The sequence below is a fragment of the Aquarana catesbeiana genome, linkage group LG04 (assembly GCF_042186555.1).
Source record: "Aquarana catesbeiana isolate 2022-GZ linkage group LG04, ASM4218655v1, whole genome shotgun sequence".
NCBI classification, from domain to species: domain Eukaryota; kingdom Metazoa; phylum Chordata; class Amphibia; order Anura; family Ranidae; genus Aquarana; species Aquarana catesbeiana.
Genome location: NC_133327.1, coordinates 41270933 through 41286863, shown reverse-complemented (window position 1 = coordinate 41286863; position 15931 = coordinate 41270933). Strand labels below are relative to the sequence as shown.

The 15931-nt window shown below is 43.2% G+C and overlaps 1 protein-coding gene and 1 long non-coding RNA gene across 4 annotated transcripts in view; one reads left to right on the top strand and one right to left on the bottom strand.

Moving 5' to 3' along the window:
* The window catches only part of LOC141139198 (uncharacterized), a 1175459-nt gene that overhangs the window by 822900 nt on the left and 336628 nt on the right, over positions 1–15931 (bottom strand). The gene's annotated exons all lie outside the window — the stretch shown is intronic.
* The window catches only part of LOC141139177 (cytochrome P450 2B11-like), a 45754-nt gene that overhangs the window by 8617 nt on the left and 21206 nt on the right, over positions 1–15931 (top strand). For all 3 annotated transcript variants that reach the window (XM_073625080.1, XM_073625079.1, XM_073625081.1), the window contains 4 exons: positions 3886–4082; positions 6124–6286; positions 8077–8226; positions 11867–12027. In XM_073625080.1, coding sequence (XP_073481181.1) covers positions 3909–4082; positions 6124–6286; positions 8077–8226; positions 11867–12027 — 648 coding nt within the window. In that variant the 5' untranslated portion in view covers positions 3886–3908. The remainder of the gene's footprint in view (positions 1–3885; positions 4083–6123; positions 6287–8076; positions 8227–11866; positions 12028–15931) is intronic.

Here is a 15931-nt window from a genome sequence, read left to right as displayed (position 1 = left end):
GGATGAGGCCCTTGGCCTCATCAACATGGGGACAAGGTGTTTTGGGGGGCTACCCCAAAGCACCCTCCCAATGTTGAGGGCATGTGGCCTGGTACAGTTCAGGAGGGGGGGCGCTCTCTCATCCCCCCTCTTTTCCTGCGGCCTGCCAGGTTGCGTGCTCGGATAAGGGTCTGGTATGGATTTTAGGGGGGAACCCAAGCTGTTTTTTTTTTAATTTTGGCGCGGGGTTTCCCTTAAAATCCATACCAGACCTGAAGGGCCTGGTATGGAATTTAGGGGGACCCCCACGTCATTTTTTTTTAAATTTCGGTTCGGGGTTCCCCTGTGGGGAATTCCCATGCCGTTTTTATCAATGAACTTTTATGTGTATTGTCGGACCGGCAATGCAATAGCCGCGAGTAGTTTTAAATGACTTTTTTTCCTTTGAAATGTCATTTTGCTGTCAGACTGTTCTAAACATGGGAAACATGCGCCCCTTTACAGGCATACTATAGACACTCCCCAGCTACGAAATTTAAAGGGATATTACACTTTTATTGTTTGACTTTAAATTATTGGCATTATTAAAATCACTGCTCCTGAAGTGCACCAAACACCACTTTCCACTGATTAAAGTACATCCAAGTACACATTTCCCGTCTCTATTACATTTAGGTAATAAGCCCCCCAGCATGTCTGGGAGGCAAACAAGGAGAGGCAGACATTCCCATGGCACTGTGAGGGGGTCAGCAGTGTCCACAGTAGGGATGAGCTCATTTGCTAAAATCATTTAAGTTCATTTTTTTCCTCATTAATGCACACACAGCACACTATATTGACAGAAAAACACAGAATTGTTGATAATTTTGCAGATTTATTAAAAAAGAAAAACTGAACTATCACATGGTCCTAAGTATTCAGACCCTTTGCTGTGACCCTCATATATTTAACTCGGGTGCTGTCCATTTCTTCTAATCATCCTTGAGATGGTTCTACACCTTCATTTGAGTCCAGCTGTGTTTGATTATACTGATTGGACTTGATTAGGAAAGCCACACACCTGTCTATATAAGACCTTACAGCTCACAGTGCATGTCAGAGCAAATGAGTATCATGAGGTCAAAGGAACTGCCTGAAGAGCTCAGAGACAGAATTGTGGCAAGGCACAGATCTGGCCAAGGTTACAAAAAATTTCTGCTGCACTTAAGGTTCCTAAGAGCACGGTGGCCTCCATAATCCTTAAATGGAAGATGTTTGGGATGACCAGAACCCTTCCTAGAGCTGGCCGTCCGGCCAAACTGAGCTATCGGGGGAGAAAAGCCTTGGTGAGAGAGGTAAAGAAGAACCCAAAGATCACTGTGGCTGAGCTCCAGCTCCAGAGATGCAGTTGGGAGATGGGAGAAAGTTGTACAAAGTCAACCATCATGGCAGCCCTCCACCAGTAGGGGCTTTATGGCAGAGTGGCCCGACAGAAGCCTTTCCTCAGTGCAAGACACATGAAAGCCTGCATGGAGTTTGCTAAAAAAAACACTTGAAAGACTCCAAGATGGTGAGAAATAAGATTCTTTGGTTTGATGAGGCCAAGATAGAACTTTTTGGCCTTAATTCTAAGCGGTATGTGTGGAGAAAACCAGGCACTGCTCATCACATGTCCAATACAGTCCCAACAGTGAAGCATGGTGGTGGCAGCATCATGCTGTGGGGGTGTTTTTCAGCTGCAGGGACAGGACGACTGGTTGCAATTGAGTGAAAGATGAATGCGGCCAAGTACAGGGATATCCTGGACGAAAACCTTCTCCAGAGTGCTCAGGACCTCAGACTGGGCCGAAGGTTTACCTTCCAACAAGACAATGACCCTAAGCACACAGCTAAAATAACGAAGGAGTGGCTTCACATCAACTCGTGACTATTCTTGAATGGCCCAGCCAGAGCCCTGACTTAAACCCAATTGAGCATCTCTGGAGAGACCTAAAAATGGCTGTCCACCAACGTTTACCATCCAACCTTAGAGAACTGGAGAGGATCTGCAAGGAGGAATGGCAGAGGATCCCCAAATCCAGGTGTGAAAAACTTGTTGCAGCTTTCCCAAAAAGACTCATGGCTGTATTAGATCAAAAGGGTGCTTCTACTACATACTGAGCAAAGGGTCTGAATACTTAGGACCATGTGATATTTCAGTTTTTCTTTTTTAATAAATCTGCAAAAATGTCAACAATTCTGTGTTTTTCTGTCAATATGGGGTGTTGTGTGTACATTAATGAGGAAAAAAATGAACTTAAATGATTTCAGCAAATTGCTGCAATATAACAAAGAGTATATACATATACACATACACACATACACATACACACACACTGTAGGCCTTTACCATAGACTATATATTCAGTGTTTACTCAATATTCAGTCAGTCAGTGCAGGCAGTGTATTAAATATATATATATATATATATATATATATATATATATATATATATATATATATATTTTAATACACTGCCTGCACTGACTGACTGAATATCGAGTAAACTATTATGGACTCCTCAGGCTACCAATTTTGGCTGGAAAATACCTGATGTGTGCCCTGGGGTACAAAGGCTTCGCCAATTTTACCATTTTCTCCAGTGTTGCCTTCTTCTTTATTTTCTTATGACCCATAATAAATGGCTATTTTTTTTTCACAAATAATTTGTGTTTTACTTCAAAAAGAACAGTTTGTTTGTAAGTAGGCAGGTACATTTCCAAAATACAATGTCAAATTAACAAGGGACACCAACCAACCTCCTTGAGGTTAAAAAATACAAGATAATAATGGTGTTGTGGTAACTTGACACACAAAACGCAAAAAAAAAGCATGGAGATCACTAGAAAAAAAAACAGGAGATTTTGATAAAAAAAAAAAATTCACTATAAAAATAAATGCAAAACTTTATAATGGAGATCTGCCGAAAAAAATAAATAATATTATTCAGGAGATCACGAGAAATAATAAAGAAATCAGCTTGTCAGAACTCTATGTGAATATCAGCAGCAAAACAACTTCATTATTCTAGCATTATAAAGAAGAAGAGAATGCGCTGCATTAAAAGATTAAAAAATTTGCAGCGTGACGAATGTGCTATCTCCATTACGCTTCCGTCTCATAATTGATTCAGAGCATGCATGGAATTTTGTGCGTCGGAATTGTGTACACACACTCAGAATTTACAAGAACAGATTTTGTTGTCTGAAAATTTGAGATCCAGATCTCAAATTTTGTTTGTACGAAATTCCAACGGAAATTGTCCGATGGAGCCTACACACGGTCGGAATTTCCGACAACAAGCTCCCATCGAACATTTCCCATCGGAAAATCTGACCGTGTGTACGGGGCATTACTATGTAACTATGTAACCCCTTAGCAAACTAATACCAGGGATGTGAGACTGCCCCCCCTTTTTTAATCTATCTTTTTCTTCTTTCTCCTTTCCTTGCTCTGTATCTGCTCTTTCCCTACCTGCCTTTCTGGCTCTCTCTTAATATTTTCCTCACATGTTCTCATGCCTGAGTCTTTTGACCTAGCCAGTTGTTTAAGCCAACGGCCTTAGCTGTGTGGCCACATTTTTTAATAGTTGAAATGTTGTTCATTATACATTTGTTTATGCACCTACCTTTTTCAGAGATGCAACATAAAGTGAAAGGAAATCTACAAGTTAAGAGAATTCCTCTGTTAGATGGATGTGACTGGAATAGGTGCCCTCATTGGAAGATTAACCTTTAGCTCTTCTTGTGACATCTCTAAAATTTTGAATGTTCACCAGACAAAAAGAGCACTTCTACACATGAATACAGACAGCAGTAAAAAAAAGTCAGAGGTTCTAAATTTTCCCTTTACTATTTACTCTGTTTTTTTTTGTTTTCCTTTCCTTAGATATCATTGGGAATACTTTCTCCATGGACCTTATCACAATCCTTTTATCTCTTGTGGTCATCCTCTTCTTAGCCAATGTTTACAACAGTCAGAAGAAACAAAAGTATAAGAATTTTCCTCCAGGGCCCAAACCTTTACCCATCATTGGAAATCTGCATATGCTTGACATGAAACGACCTTACAAAACATTTCTGGAGGTAATAGAGTCATCTTGCCAAACTCACAGAAGTTATGTTGTTATCAAGACCAACTTTGATATAAGGTTTTTAAAGATAGGTATCAAGATGGAGAATTTGGTTGGCAGTACTTTCCTCCTGTCGTACACGTCTTACAGTTATAAATATAGACATCTTAGAGCTTCTGGTTAAATACTCTGGGCACCATTTTACTTCTTATATCTGTAAGGTCACTTGCCATAGTACCACATGGCCAATCTGTCCCTGCCAGGAACTCACAGGGCCGCAAACAGACCTATAGTACCGGCAAGCTCTATCTAGGAATAGTTACATAGTTACATAGTAGGTGAGGTTGAAAAAAGACGAAAGTATATCAAGTCCAACCTATGTGTGTGATTAGGGATGAGCCGAACACCCCGTGGTTCGGTTCGCACCAGAACTTGCAAACAGATCAAAACTTTGCACGAACGTTAGAACCCCATTGAAGTCTATGGGACTCGAACGTTCGAAATCAAAAGTGCTCATTTTAAAGGCTAATTTGCATGGTATTGTCCTAAAAATGGTTTGGGGACCCGGGTCCTGCCCCAGGGGACATGGATCAATGCAAAAAAAAGTTTTAAAAACTGACGTTTTTTCGGAAGCAGTGATTATAATAATGCTTAAAGTCAAACAATAAAAGTGTAATATTCCTTTAAATTTCATACCTGGGGGGTGTCTATAGTATGCCTGTAAAGGGGTGCATGTTTCCTGTGTTTAGAACAGTCTGACAGCAAAATGACATTTCAAGGGAAAAAAAGTCATTTAAAACTACTCACGGCTATTAATGAATTGCCGGTCCGACAATACACATAAAAGTTCATTGATAAAAACTGCATGGGATCTCCCCACAGGGGAACCCAGAACCAAAATGTAAAAAAAAACTGGCGTGTGGGTCCCCCTAAATTCCATACCAGGCCCTTCAGGTCTGGTATGGGTATTAAGGGGAACCCCAAGCCAAAATTTTTTAAAAAAATGACGTAGGGTCCCCCTCAAAATTCATACCAGACCTGAAGCCTTTGTGGCATCATTAATAACATTGGTACCACATGTTAAATATTTTCAGCTCAAACTGGCTTACCAAGCTCGATGTTGGACAATTAATGATGGCCTGTCTTTGTCCAGAGCATCCCAGGCTATTTAGGCATACCTGATCATCTTCCTAGTGTCAAGGCTTACTCAATGCTTCTCAGATGGACAAGCTTTTGTTCTTGAGCACTGTACACCAAATTCGGTATGTTAGTATGCAGCTAGCAGGACTAAATAGTGAGTATTGATCTAAAACACAGCAGAAAGCAAAGAGATCATCGCACATGTCTGAAGTACAATTTTGTTTGGTCTTCTTGCCAAGCCCACTGAAAGGAGAGGATTTCACAATGGGCTGGCATACATCTCAACTTTTTGAGATGAGAAAGAGGGACACCTTTCTCAAAACATACACCCTTTATCACATCCCAGTTATAAGAAAAAGACAGCCAGTCCTTTAAGGGGTTTAAAATGCCGGGAAGCAGGACGGGGCTTATGGTCATTTGACCAGAGTGATTGGCTGTACGGCGGTCATATGATCATAAAGCCCCAGTTGGCTTAAGAAGAACTCCCGATCACTGCTTGCGATCAGGAACTTTTCATTAGCCACCAGTAACTGTGTCGGGAGCACACAGGGCACAAGCTCTTGGCACAGCTGTATTTGCACTTTTGCACATAAATATGCAGCCACTCAGCACCAAGGCCCGCCCGCTGAGAGGCCACATATTTGCATGCCATTGAAGTTTACTTCCAATTTTAATAATATAAGAATAATTTCCCCCCCAAAAAAGAAAAACAATCACTTCCAGATGAACTACATTAATTGCAAAGAATTTGGCAAGCATTTTTTAGCAAATATGGAATGTTCCTTTAAGTTCAACGGACCTATACACACAGATATCATAGATGGAAAGAAGTGTTTACACATAATAGTGAGGGATTTCTTTAATGCTAGTTTTAGAACATTAGTTATGTCTTCTTCTGTATGTTGCATTTACAGCTCTCTAAGAAGCATGGCACAGTATTAACTATTCATTTCGGAATGGCAAAAGTCATCGTCTTGTGCGGCTATGACACGGTTAAAGATGCTCTACTCAACCACGGTGAAGCATTTTCTAACAGACCAAAGTTGCCGATATTTTCGAAATCAACTAAAGACAATGGTAAACATGCCTTGTTTTATCTTTAATTAATGGCAAACAACATGGTTAATGTAAATGAGTTTTACTTATTTTTTGTTGTACTCTGTTCAATAAGTGCAACCTACCCGATCCTGACAGAAATCCAGTAGGCTGATAATGCCCTATACCCTCTGCCTGTACTACACTGTTGCCAGTTAATTTTATCCTATGATAGGAAGTGTGTTACTGGCAGAATTGCATTGTAAAAATAAAGGAAAAAAGCCTTGAAAGAAAGAAAACGAATGCAGCCACCATAGCGAACCACTTTATGACCACACTATTGCCAAAAGATGGCTACAACACCATCTTCCAGTTCAGGGAGGGTGCCTATTGATATCCTCCCAGAACCCCACCCCCCTGCACGCCCCCATGGCACACATCGGACACACACATCGCACACACTCTGTGATCGAGGTAAAGAATCTCAACGGCCCGTTATCATGTGATCAGCTCTGTCCATTCACAGCTGATCTGATGTAAATCGATGTTATCGGCATTTGCATTCCTCAGCACTGTCACTGTAGGAGGAAATGAAAGCCAATAACTGGCTTTCCTATCACAGCAGACATTTACATCAATAATCAGTGCATCATATCAGTGCACATCGATGCAGCATATCAGTGCCCATCAGTGCCTATTGATGTCCTCACAAAACCCCACCCCCTTGCACGCCCTCAGCGGCCCATTATCATGTGATCAGCTCTGTCCAATCATAGCTGATCCCATGTAAACAAATGGCAGTTATCGGCATTTGCATTCCTCAGCACTGTCACTGTAGGAGGAAAGGAAAGCCGATAACTGGCTTTCCTGTGACAGCATACATTTACACTGATAATCAGTGCAGCATATCAGTGCCCATCGGTGCAGCATATCAGTGCCCATCAGTGCCACCTATCGGTGCCTCTTCATCAGTGCAGCTTATTTGTGCCCATCAGTGCTGCCTCATCAGTGCAGCCTTATCAGTGTCCATCAGTGCAGCCTATCAGTGCCCATCAGTGCCCATCAGTGCAGCATCATTAGTGCCCATCAGTGCAGCCTCATCAATCCCCATCAGAGCAGCCTCATCAGTGCACATCAGTGAAGAAGAAAAATTGCGTATTTGCAAAACAGAAACAAAGAGAAAGTTTTTTTCTTAAATATTTGGTCTTTTTTCATTTGTTTAGCAAAAAATAAAAAAAACTGTGGTGATTAAACACTACCAAAAGAAAGCTCCGTCTCAAAAAAATGATACAGTTTTCATATGTGTATAGTGTTGCATGACCATGTAATTGTCATTCAAAGTGCAATAGCACTGAAAGCTTAAAATTGGCCTTGGCAGGAAGGGGCTGAAAGTGTTCAGTAGACAAGTGGTTAAGGACTGCTAGACTACAATATATTACATGTCAGTTCTTGGGTCTAGATACCCTTTAAGGCAGTGGTTCTCAACTCCTGTCCTCGGGACCCACTAACAGGCTGAGTTTGCAAGATAACTGAAATACATCACAGGTGATATCAATTGCTGCTCAGTGATTGCAATATTCTACTCTGCATCTCCCCAAGGTAATACTTAAAATCTGGCCTGTTAGTGGGTCCTGAGGAGAGGAGTTGAGAACTACTACTTTAAGAAAATTAATGTTTTCTGCGTGTAATGGAAAGTTAAGGTCCCAGGATAAAACAAAGCAAACACTAAACACCATTTGTTATTTCTATCAACAATTTGTATTTTGGGCAGCATTTGTATCTGACAGTTGTATTTGTTGGCACAAAAAACATATTGCATTCTTCCTGTTTAGGTGTTATTTTTTCTAATGGTGAAAGCTGGAAGGCAATGAGAAGGTTCACTCTTTCAACACTTCGAGATTATGGGATGGGAAAGAAAGCTATAGAAGACAAGATTAGTGAAGAAGCTGAATACTTAGTGCAAGCAATGAAATCTTTTGGAGGTGATTGTGTTGATGTGACTGTGTGTTCTTTATTATTACTTTTATGCCTTATGTTCTTTGAGAAAAAGAAACATTATTAACCTTTATTTACTGTTGGATTTTGTTTGCAAATGTATCTGCATTTGTTATTGGAATGACCTTACAGGATCTTCCTTGAAGGCCATTTCCATGTGTTCCTCCTTTATGAGCAAATCAGGCATTCTATCACTTCTCATTCTTGACCACCTTGTTCCATGATGCACATATGGATGTTTGCTCCAACCCAAATGAGGAACATGTGTAAGTGTTTGTACAAGAACAATATTAATCAAAAAGGTCCACATATGAACACAACTCCCTTTCATGCCATGGGATAACATTAAGGGCTCATCTTTAATGGTCAATAATCAAACTATGTTAAGTGTTCAGAAGATATTATAGTGTTCCAAGCCAGATCTTTATTCTGGTGCTGATGAGATCTGACATCACCAAGATACTGGAATTGAAAGAAATTACCTGACCCTTATATTGCCTACAAGAAGATGATAAAGTCCAACTTGGGTGCTTGTGATGTAATAGAGTTTATAAATAGCATACCTGTACTTCTATATAATGTATTAAAAAATAATCACACAATAATTAATTTTAAAGACACACTTCAGTTCAAACACTGTAGCTTCTGAATTTTAAAAATTGGGCACTTACCAGTGCTGTTTTCCCACAGCCAGTTCCTCTTATTGTTAAGGATAACTGGCACTGCCATCTTGGATATGAATGTTGACTGTGGCTTCCTGAGGCGCCCCAGCTGGCTCCCCAATGTGCATGAGTTTTTATGTAGCACTCTGTGAATGCTCTTGCAGTGTCCTGGGGCATGTGAAGTGGCAGACAAGACTGCGGGGGGGGGGGGGGGAGTGGGTGCAGGTAGAGATACAAATTGGTACTCTACCTCCCTCCCCCCCAAAAAAATACCTGTAACTCAGGCTGTTACAGGCTGGGAGGGAGCAAACCAACAGGACTTCACTTTTTGAATGAAGTTCCATTTTAAGCCTCTCAATCTAGTGCTAGTAAATAACACCACACTCACACTATTAAAAAGAATGAAAAGTAGCGTATTTGTCTTAGTTACAGGTGATTGGTAGCGGAAATAGCAATCTCAAAATCATTCCATTCTGCAGGTCCAACCTGCAGCCATGTATCACATATGTCTGCCAACAGGCCAACAGTTGATGGACTATGGTATTTACACAGTTGGGTAAAGATATTCTTTTACCTAAAATATAAATACACATATATATTTTAGGTAAAAGAATATCTTTACCCAACTGTGTAAATTTCCCTGAAGAAGGAATATTACATCCGATTACGGTCTCTCCAAAACATGTTGGGATATACACGATAGCTACCAACCCCAAACCGTACACAATTTTTATTGGGGTGGACATTTGGGTTTGCTAGCTCTGATTGATATCATATGTTCTAAATATTTTATATCAGCTCATTCTATCATTGTCTTTTAAAGTGAACTGTACTTTGCCTTTTAAATTTTCATTTTTTGTATACCAATAAAGTTGGCATTTTTGTGCCTTTTTTACATATTTACTTTTCATACTCCTTTTCTGCCCTATAAAGTCCAAAGGGGCGTGCCCCCCATGCATTTTATTGCAAATTTTTCTTTTTGAATATTTTTCTAGGATGATGGCAGGCTCGCACACATTTGTTTTTCTTTCTATACCTGTATATCATAAAGCATTACAGTGCCTAAAGCCAAGGCCTAAGGATTTGGCTAGCTACAATTATAGGCTCATGTACACAGGGCAGTTGAAAACCTTTTCTGAATGCTGGAAACTTGACAGCTGGAAACCAACAGTGAAAAACTTCCATTTTACAGCTTTTACATACTGAGTATATGTGAGTTTAGCAGCAGTAATGAGCATTAGAGGTTAGAAGCATTTATTAAAGATAACCTCGGGAGATCCTCCCAAATGTCCTCAATGCATGAAAAACAAGTACATTATTAACTATTTCAGCCATTCTGTAAGAGAAGGGAGAGCAGTGTGCTTGTAGATAGCTGTCTTATTTTTTGTGTTTTCACTACGGATCCCATCATGAGCATGTGTGAGGAAATGTTCCCGATGTTGCTGAAGCTTCGAAGATGTAGAAAATGTGGGGACTAGAGTTCAAAACTACTGGATTCATCCATTGATGCAGTCAACAGCATGTGGTGAATTTTGTGTTTTTTCAACATTTTTATATGTTCAAAAATTATTAGAAGTGTTTTCCCTTTTAAAAACGCCTATAAACGCAAACGCGCATAAACTTAAAGAAAAATGTCTGTAGCCTCAACTACCTCTAAACTATTTTAAACGACTGAGTGTACATGTACAAATAAGATAACATCGAGGAGAGTTCAGGGGCTGCTAAAAAAAAACAACTGCTCCTAAACTTTAGTATAGCAGCTGTAGTGTACTTGAGGCATCACAGTTCAAGCTGTCAAAGATCAAGCCATCTAGGCTTGGGACAACCCAATTTAGGCCTCATGTACAATACAGCTGCTAAACTGAAGTTTAGGAGCAGTTTCTTTTACTCACACTCGTCGTTATAGTAGATTAAAGGCAGTTGAGGTTACAGGCATTTTTTTTGAAAACAGAAAAATTGCATTGTTTGCGTTTATAAGCGTTGTTAAAGGGGAAAAAATTTCTGATATTTTTTGAACATATAAAAATCTTGAAAAAACACAAATTTCTTCCAAGATTCATGCTTGAGGTGATTGTAATTATTTAATGCATTTGCAAGAAAACCGACTGAGCACTGTCCATGATTAGTTGATGAGCTGAACTCTCGCACCGAGTTCCGTTCCACAAGACACCAGAACTCCCAAACATGGAAAAAGTTTGGGCCCAAACCCAGAACCCTAATAAAAGTCCCCATTTTTAAGGCTTGTATGCAAGTTATGTCACAGTGACACCACATGGGGGCAGAGCCACCAGGTAACACCGTCAGGTGCCTCTGCGCCTTATCTATTTAAGAACTGTCAGACGGCGGAATTTTTTTTGGGTCCGGCCCTGTGATGGACGTCGTGATTGACGATGGATCTACTAATTCACACGAGGGGGGTGGGATTTGGGGCCCCCTTGTTAAAGGGGACTTCCAGATTCCGATAAGACCCTCACAACCACCTCCCAGGGTTGTGTGGGAGAAGCCCTTGTCCCCATCAACATGGGGACAGGGTGCTTTGGGGGTGGGGGGCAGAGTGGCTTGCTAGCCCCCTCTTTCTTGGCCTGCCAGTCTGCATTCTCAGATAAGGGTCTGGTAGGGATTTAGGGGGGACCCATTTTTAAAAGAATTTTGGTGTGGGGTTTCCCCTCAAAACCCATACCAGACCTAAGAGTCTGGTATTGATTTTGGCGGGACCCCACGCCATTTTTTTTTTTTTACATTTATTTTTTTTTACATTCAAGTTTTCAGAACAAGATTTTGATCCAAGATAGACAGATTTTTCAAACAGGGTTGAATGAGAAAAATGTGTGAATTTTGAATGACTTTGTGCGAATCTTGGATGACCACATTGCTAATTAGACATAGTCTATTTTGTATGTATTTTGCCCAGTGTGAATTTTGTTTCTTGTTGCTATGTAAATATGATTTTTTTTTTCAATTCCAGGAAAACCTTTTGATAATCTGACCACCCTTAATGCTGCAGTGGCTAATATAATCATCTCCATACTACTTGGTCATCGATTTAGTTATGATGACCCCACTATACTGAGACTCATGGGTTTGATTAATGAAAACATACGGCTTATGGGTTCCCGTGTGATCCGGGTAAGTTACTTTTTTGTGTGTGTGGGTGAGAGGTGTTTTTAATTGGACATTTTCTAAAAAATTATCAATAATTCAAGGATCCAAGGTAAAAACATTGCCAAACATGTGGGAATAACTTGTGTAAGTGCAGAACAATTCAATTTCATTATTAGTTTTTCTAAGCAAAACTTTTTTTATGGAGGGGGGGATTATGAGTACAACCCCTGTCAAGTTTCTTTTGCACTCGATGTCTCATTAAGAGATTTCCCTTCACTTTCTGTCCTGAAGACACAATAAAAAGTCATTGGAAATGCCCAGAACAAGTGCCCTGAATTCAAGATTTCCCCATGCCATGGTCTTTTACAATGGAGAATTTCCCATCACTCCTTGAACATCCCAAGGATAAATAGAGATGAAGAATTTCATCAGTGGCTACACAGATACGGTAGTGATAAAAAAATGTTTTTTTTAAAGCATGTGTATCAGGAGACTAGTAGACCAGACTGTGTGGACTGCACAGAGAAGACCAGAAACACATGTAAGTGAATGATGGCGTTTATTAACAAGTGATAAGTGAAAGGAATATAAACAGCACAAAACCCACACAACAACCCACTACAAACAACAATATATATAAGTAAATGGAGATACCGTAATCGTAAACAAGCCAAGCCAAGGTCATACACAGGGAAGTCAGCAGAAGGGTAAGGACGGGAAACTGAACAGGACAAGGAGAGGATGGATGGATGGGGTTCAGGGCAGGGATCCAAGGTAACCAGGAACAGAAGGGACAGGACTAGGAAGGCCTCAGGGTAGGGATTGGATCAGATCAGGAAAAGGCAAATGCAGGCTCAAGGTCAAACAGGCAGCAAGGTCAGAACGCAGGGAGAGAGATACCAAGGCAAGCCTATGAGGGCTTGCCGGGTATTTATAAGGCTGTGGTAATTGACCTCATGTCACAGCTGAGCGCAGTGTGTGTTGTTTGCTCCACACTGCCAGAGTGCACCCGCTGGTTGACACCGGTACTACGGCCCAAGGATGCAACAGTGCCATCAGCAGGAAAGACCCCTTACTGCAGGTCCTAGGTGTTGGAAGACACCTGCTGATGGACACTGGTACTGCGATCCAAGAGACCGATAGCGCCACCAACGGGTAAACCCTCTCATGACAGTACCCCCCCTAAAGGAGCGGCCCCCGGACGCTCCAACAAGGTGCATCTGTCCAAAGTTCATGGCCTCCAACCGAACAGATGAGGGCACATCAGGCCGGGCATCGGGTACATCAAACTGGACGGTGGGTACGTCTGAGATGACAGTGGGCACATCTGAGCAGACGGCTGGCATGTCAGAGTCATTGGGCTGGACAGCGGACAGGAACCACTTGAGCTGGGCAGCAGACAGGAACCACTTGAGCTGGGCAGCAGACAGGAACCACTTGAGCTGGGCAGCAGACAGGAACCACTTGAGCTGGGCAGCAGACAGGAACCACTTGAGCTGGGCAGCAGACAGGAACCACTTGAGCTGGGCAGCAGACAGGAACCACTTGAGCTGGGCAGCAGACAGGAACCACTTGAGCTGGGCAGCAGACAGGAACCACTTGAGCTGGGCAGCAGACAGGAACAACTTGAGCTGGGCAGCAGACACATCAATCTGGGAAGCTGGCACATCGGTCTGGGAAGCTGGCACATCAGTCTGGGAAGCTGGCACTGAGACATCAGGCTGGAAGGCAGGCACAGGGACAATAGACTGGGAAGCTGGCACAACCGACTGGGAAGCTGGCACATCCGACTGGGAAGCTGGCACATCCGACTGGGAAGCTGGCACATCCGACTGGGAAGCTGGCACATCCGTCTGGGAAGCTGGCACATCCGTCTGGGAAGCTGGCACATCCGTCTGGGAAGCTGGCACATCCGTCTGGAAAGCTGGCACATCCGTCTGGGAAGCTGGCACATCCGTCTGGGAAGCTGGCACATCAGTCTGGGAAGCTGGCACTGAGACATCAGGCTGGAAGGCAGGCACAGGGACAATAGACTGGGAAGCTGGCACAACCGACTGGGAAGCTGGCACATCCGACTGGGAAGCTGGCACATCCGACTGGTAAGCTGGCACATCCGACTGGGAAGCTGGCACATCCGACTGGGAAGCTGACACATCCATCTGGGAAGCTGGCACATCCGTCTGGGAAGCTGGCACATCCGTCTGGGAAGCTGGCACATCCGTCTGGGAAGCTGGCACATCCGTCTGGGAAGCTGGCACATCAGACTGGGAAGCTGGCACATCAGACTGGGAAGCTGGCACATCAATCTGGGAGACTGGCACATCAGACTGGTAGGTAGGCATCAAGACATCAGGCTGGAAGGCAAGCTTCAAGACATCAGGCTGGGAGGCTGGCACGTCAAACTGGAAAGCTGGCACGTCAAACTGGAAAGCTGGCACGTCAGACTGGGAAGCTGGAACGTCAGACTGGGAAGCTGGAACGTCAGACTGGGAAGCTGGTACGTCAGGCTGGAGGGCAGACACCTGGACATCAGGCTGGAGGGCAGACACCCGGACATCAGGCTGGAAGGCAGACACCCGGACATCAGGCTGGAGGGCAGACACCCGGACATCAGGCTGGAGGGCAGACACCCGGACATCAGGCTGGAGGGCAGACACCCGGACATCAGGCTGGAAAGCTGGAACATCAGACTGGAAAGCCGGAACATCAGACTGGAAAGCTGGAACATCAGACTGGAAAGCTGGAACATCAGACTGGAAAGCTGGAACATCAGGCTGGAAAGCTGGAACATCAGACTGGAAAGCTGGAACATCAGACTGGAGAGCTGGAACATCAGACTGGAGAGCTGGAACATCAGACTGGGAAGCTGGAACATCAGACTGGAAAGCTGAAACATCAGACTGGGAAGCTGGAACATCAGACTGGAAAGCTGGAACATCAGACTGGAAAGCTGGAACATCAGGCTGGAAAGCTGGAACATCAGGCTGGAAAGCTGGAACATCAGACTGGAAAGCTGGAACATCAGACTGGAAAGCTGGAACATCAGACTGGAAAGCTGGAACATCAGACTGGAAAGCTGGAACATCAGACTGGAAAGCTGGAACATCAGACCGGAAAGCGGGAACGTCAGACTGCAAAGCTGGAACGTCAGACTGCAAAGCTGGAACGTCAGACTGCAAAGCTGGAACGTCAGACTGCAAGGCTGGAACATCAGGCTGCAAAGCTGGAACATCAGGCTGCAAAGCTGGAACATCAGACTGGAGAGCTGGAACATCAGACTGCAAAGCTGGAACGTCAGACTGCAAAGCTGGAACGTCAGACTGCAAAGCTGGAACGTCAGACTGCAAAGCTGGAACATCAGACTGCAAAGCTGGAACATCAGACTGCAAAGCTGGAACATCAGACTGCAAAGCTGGAACATCAGACTGGAAGGCTGGGACATCAGACTGGAAAGTTGGAACATCAGACTGGAAAGTTGGAACATCAGACTGGAGAGCGGGCACAGGCTGAAAAGCAGGCACCGGGACTTCAGGCTGGAGGGCCAGCTTCAAGACATCCGGCTGGAAGGCAGGGACATCGAGCTGGAAGGCAGGCATCGGGACAACAGACTGGGAGGCAGGCACATCAGACTGTAAAGTGGGAGCAGGTTGGGTTACTGGCAAGATGGTGTGGGTCGGGAAGAATTTTTGTTTCTTTTTTGGTTTAGCCCGTGCAGTTTTGTATGTAAGTGCAGGGCTGTAAGAAAAGAAAGTAGCTGGGCAGAAGGAAGCCCAAGGAACTGTAGCTAGAGAGGGGTTTTGTGGGACTGTTACAGGTGGAGGAGAAGAGACAGGTGAATTGAAGGCAGGATAGGTGCGACACTTGGAGACTGGGTGGTTGTATTTGGTAGGGAGCTGATTAAACTGGGTTGTAGCTGAGGTTGCCATAG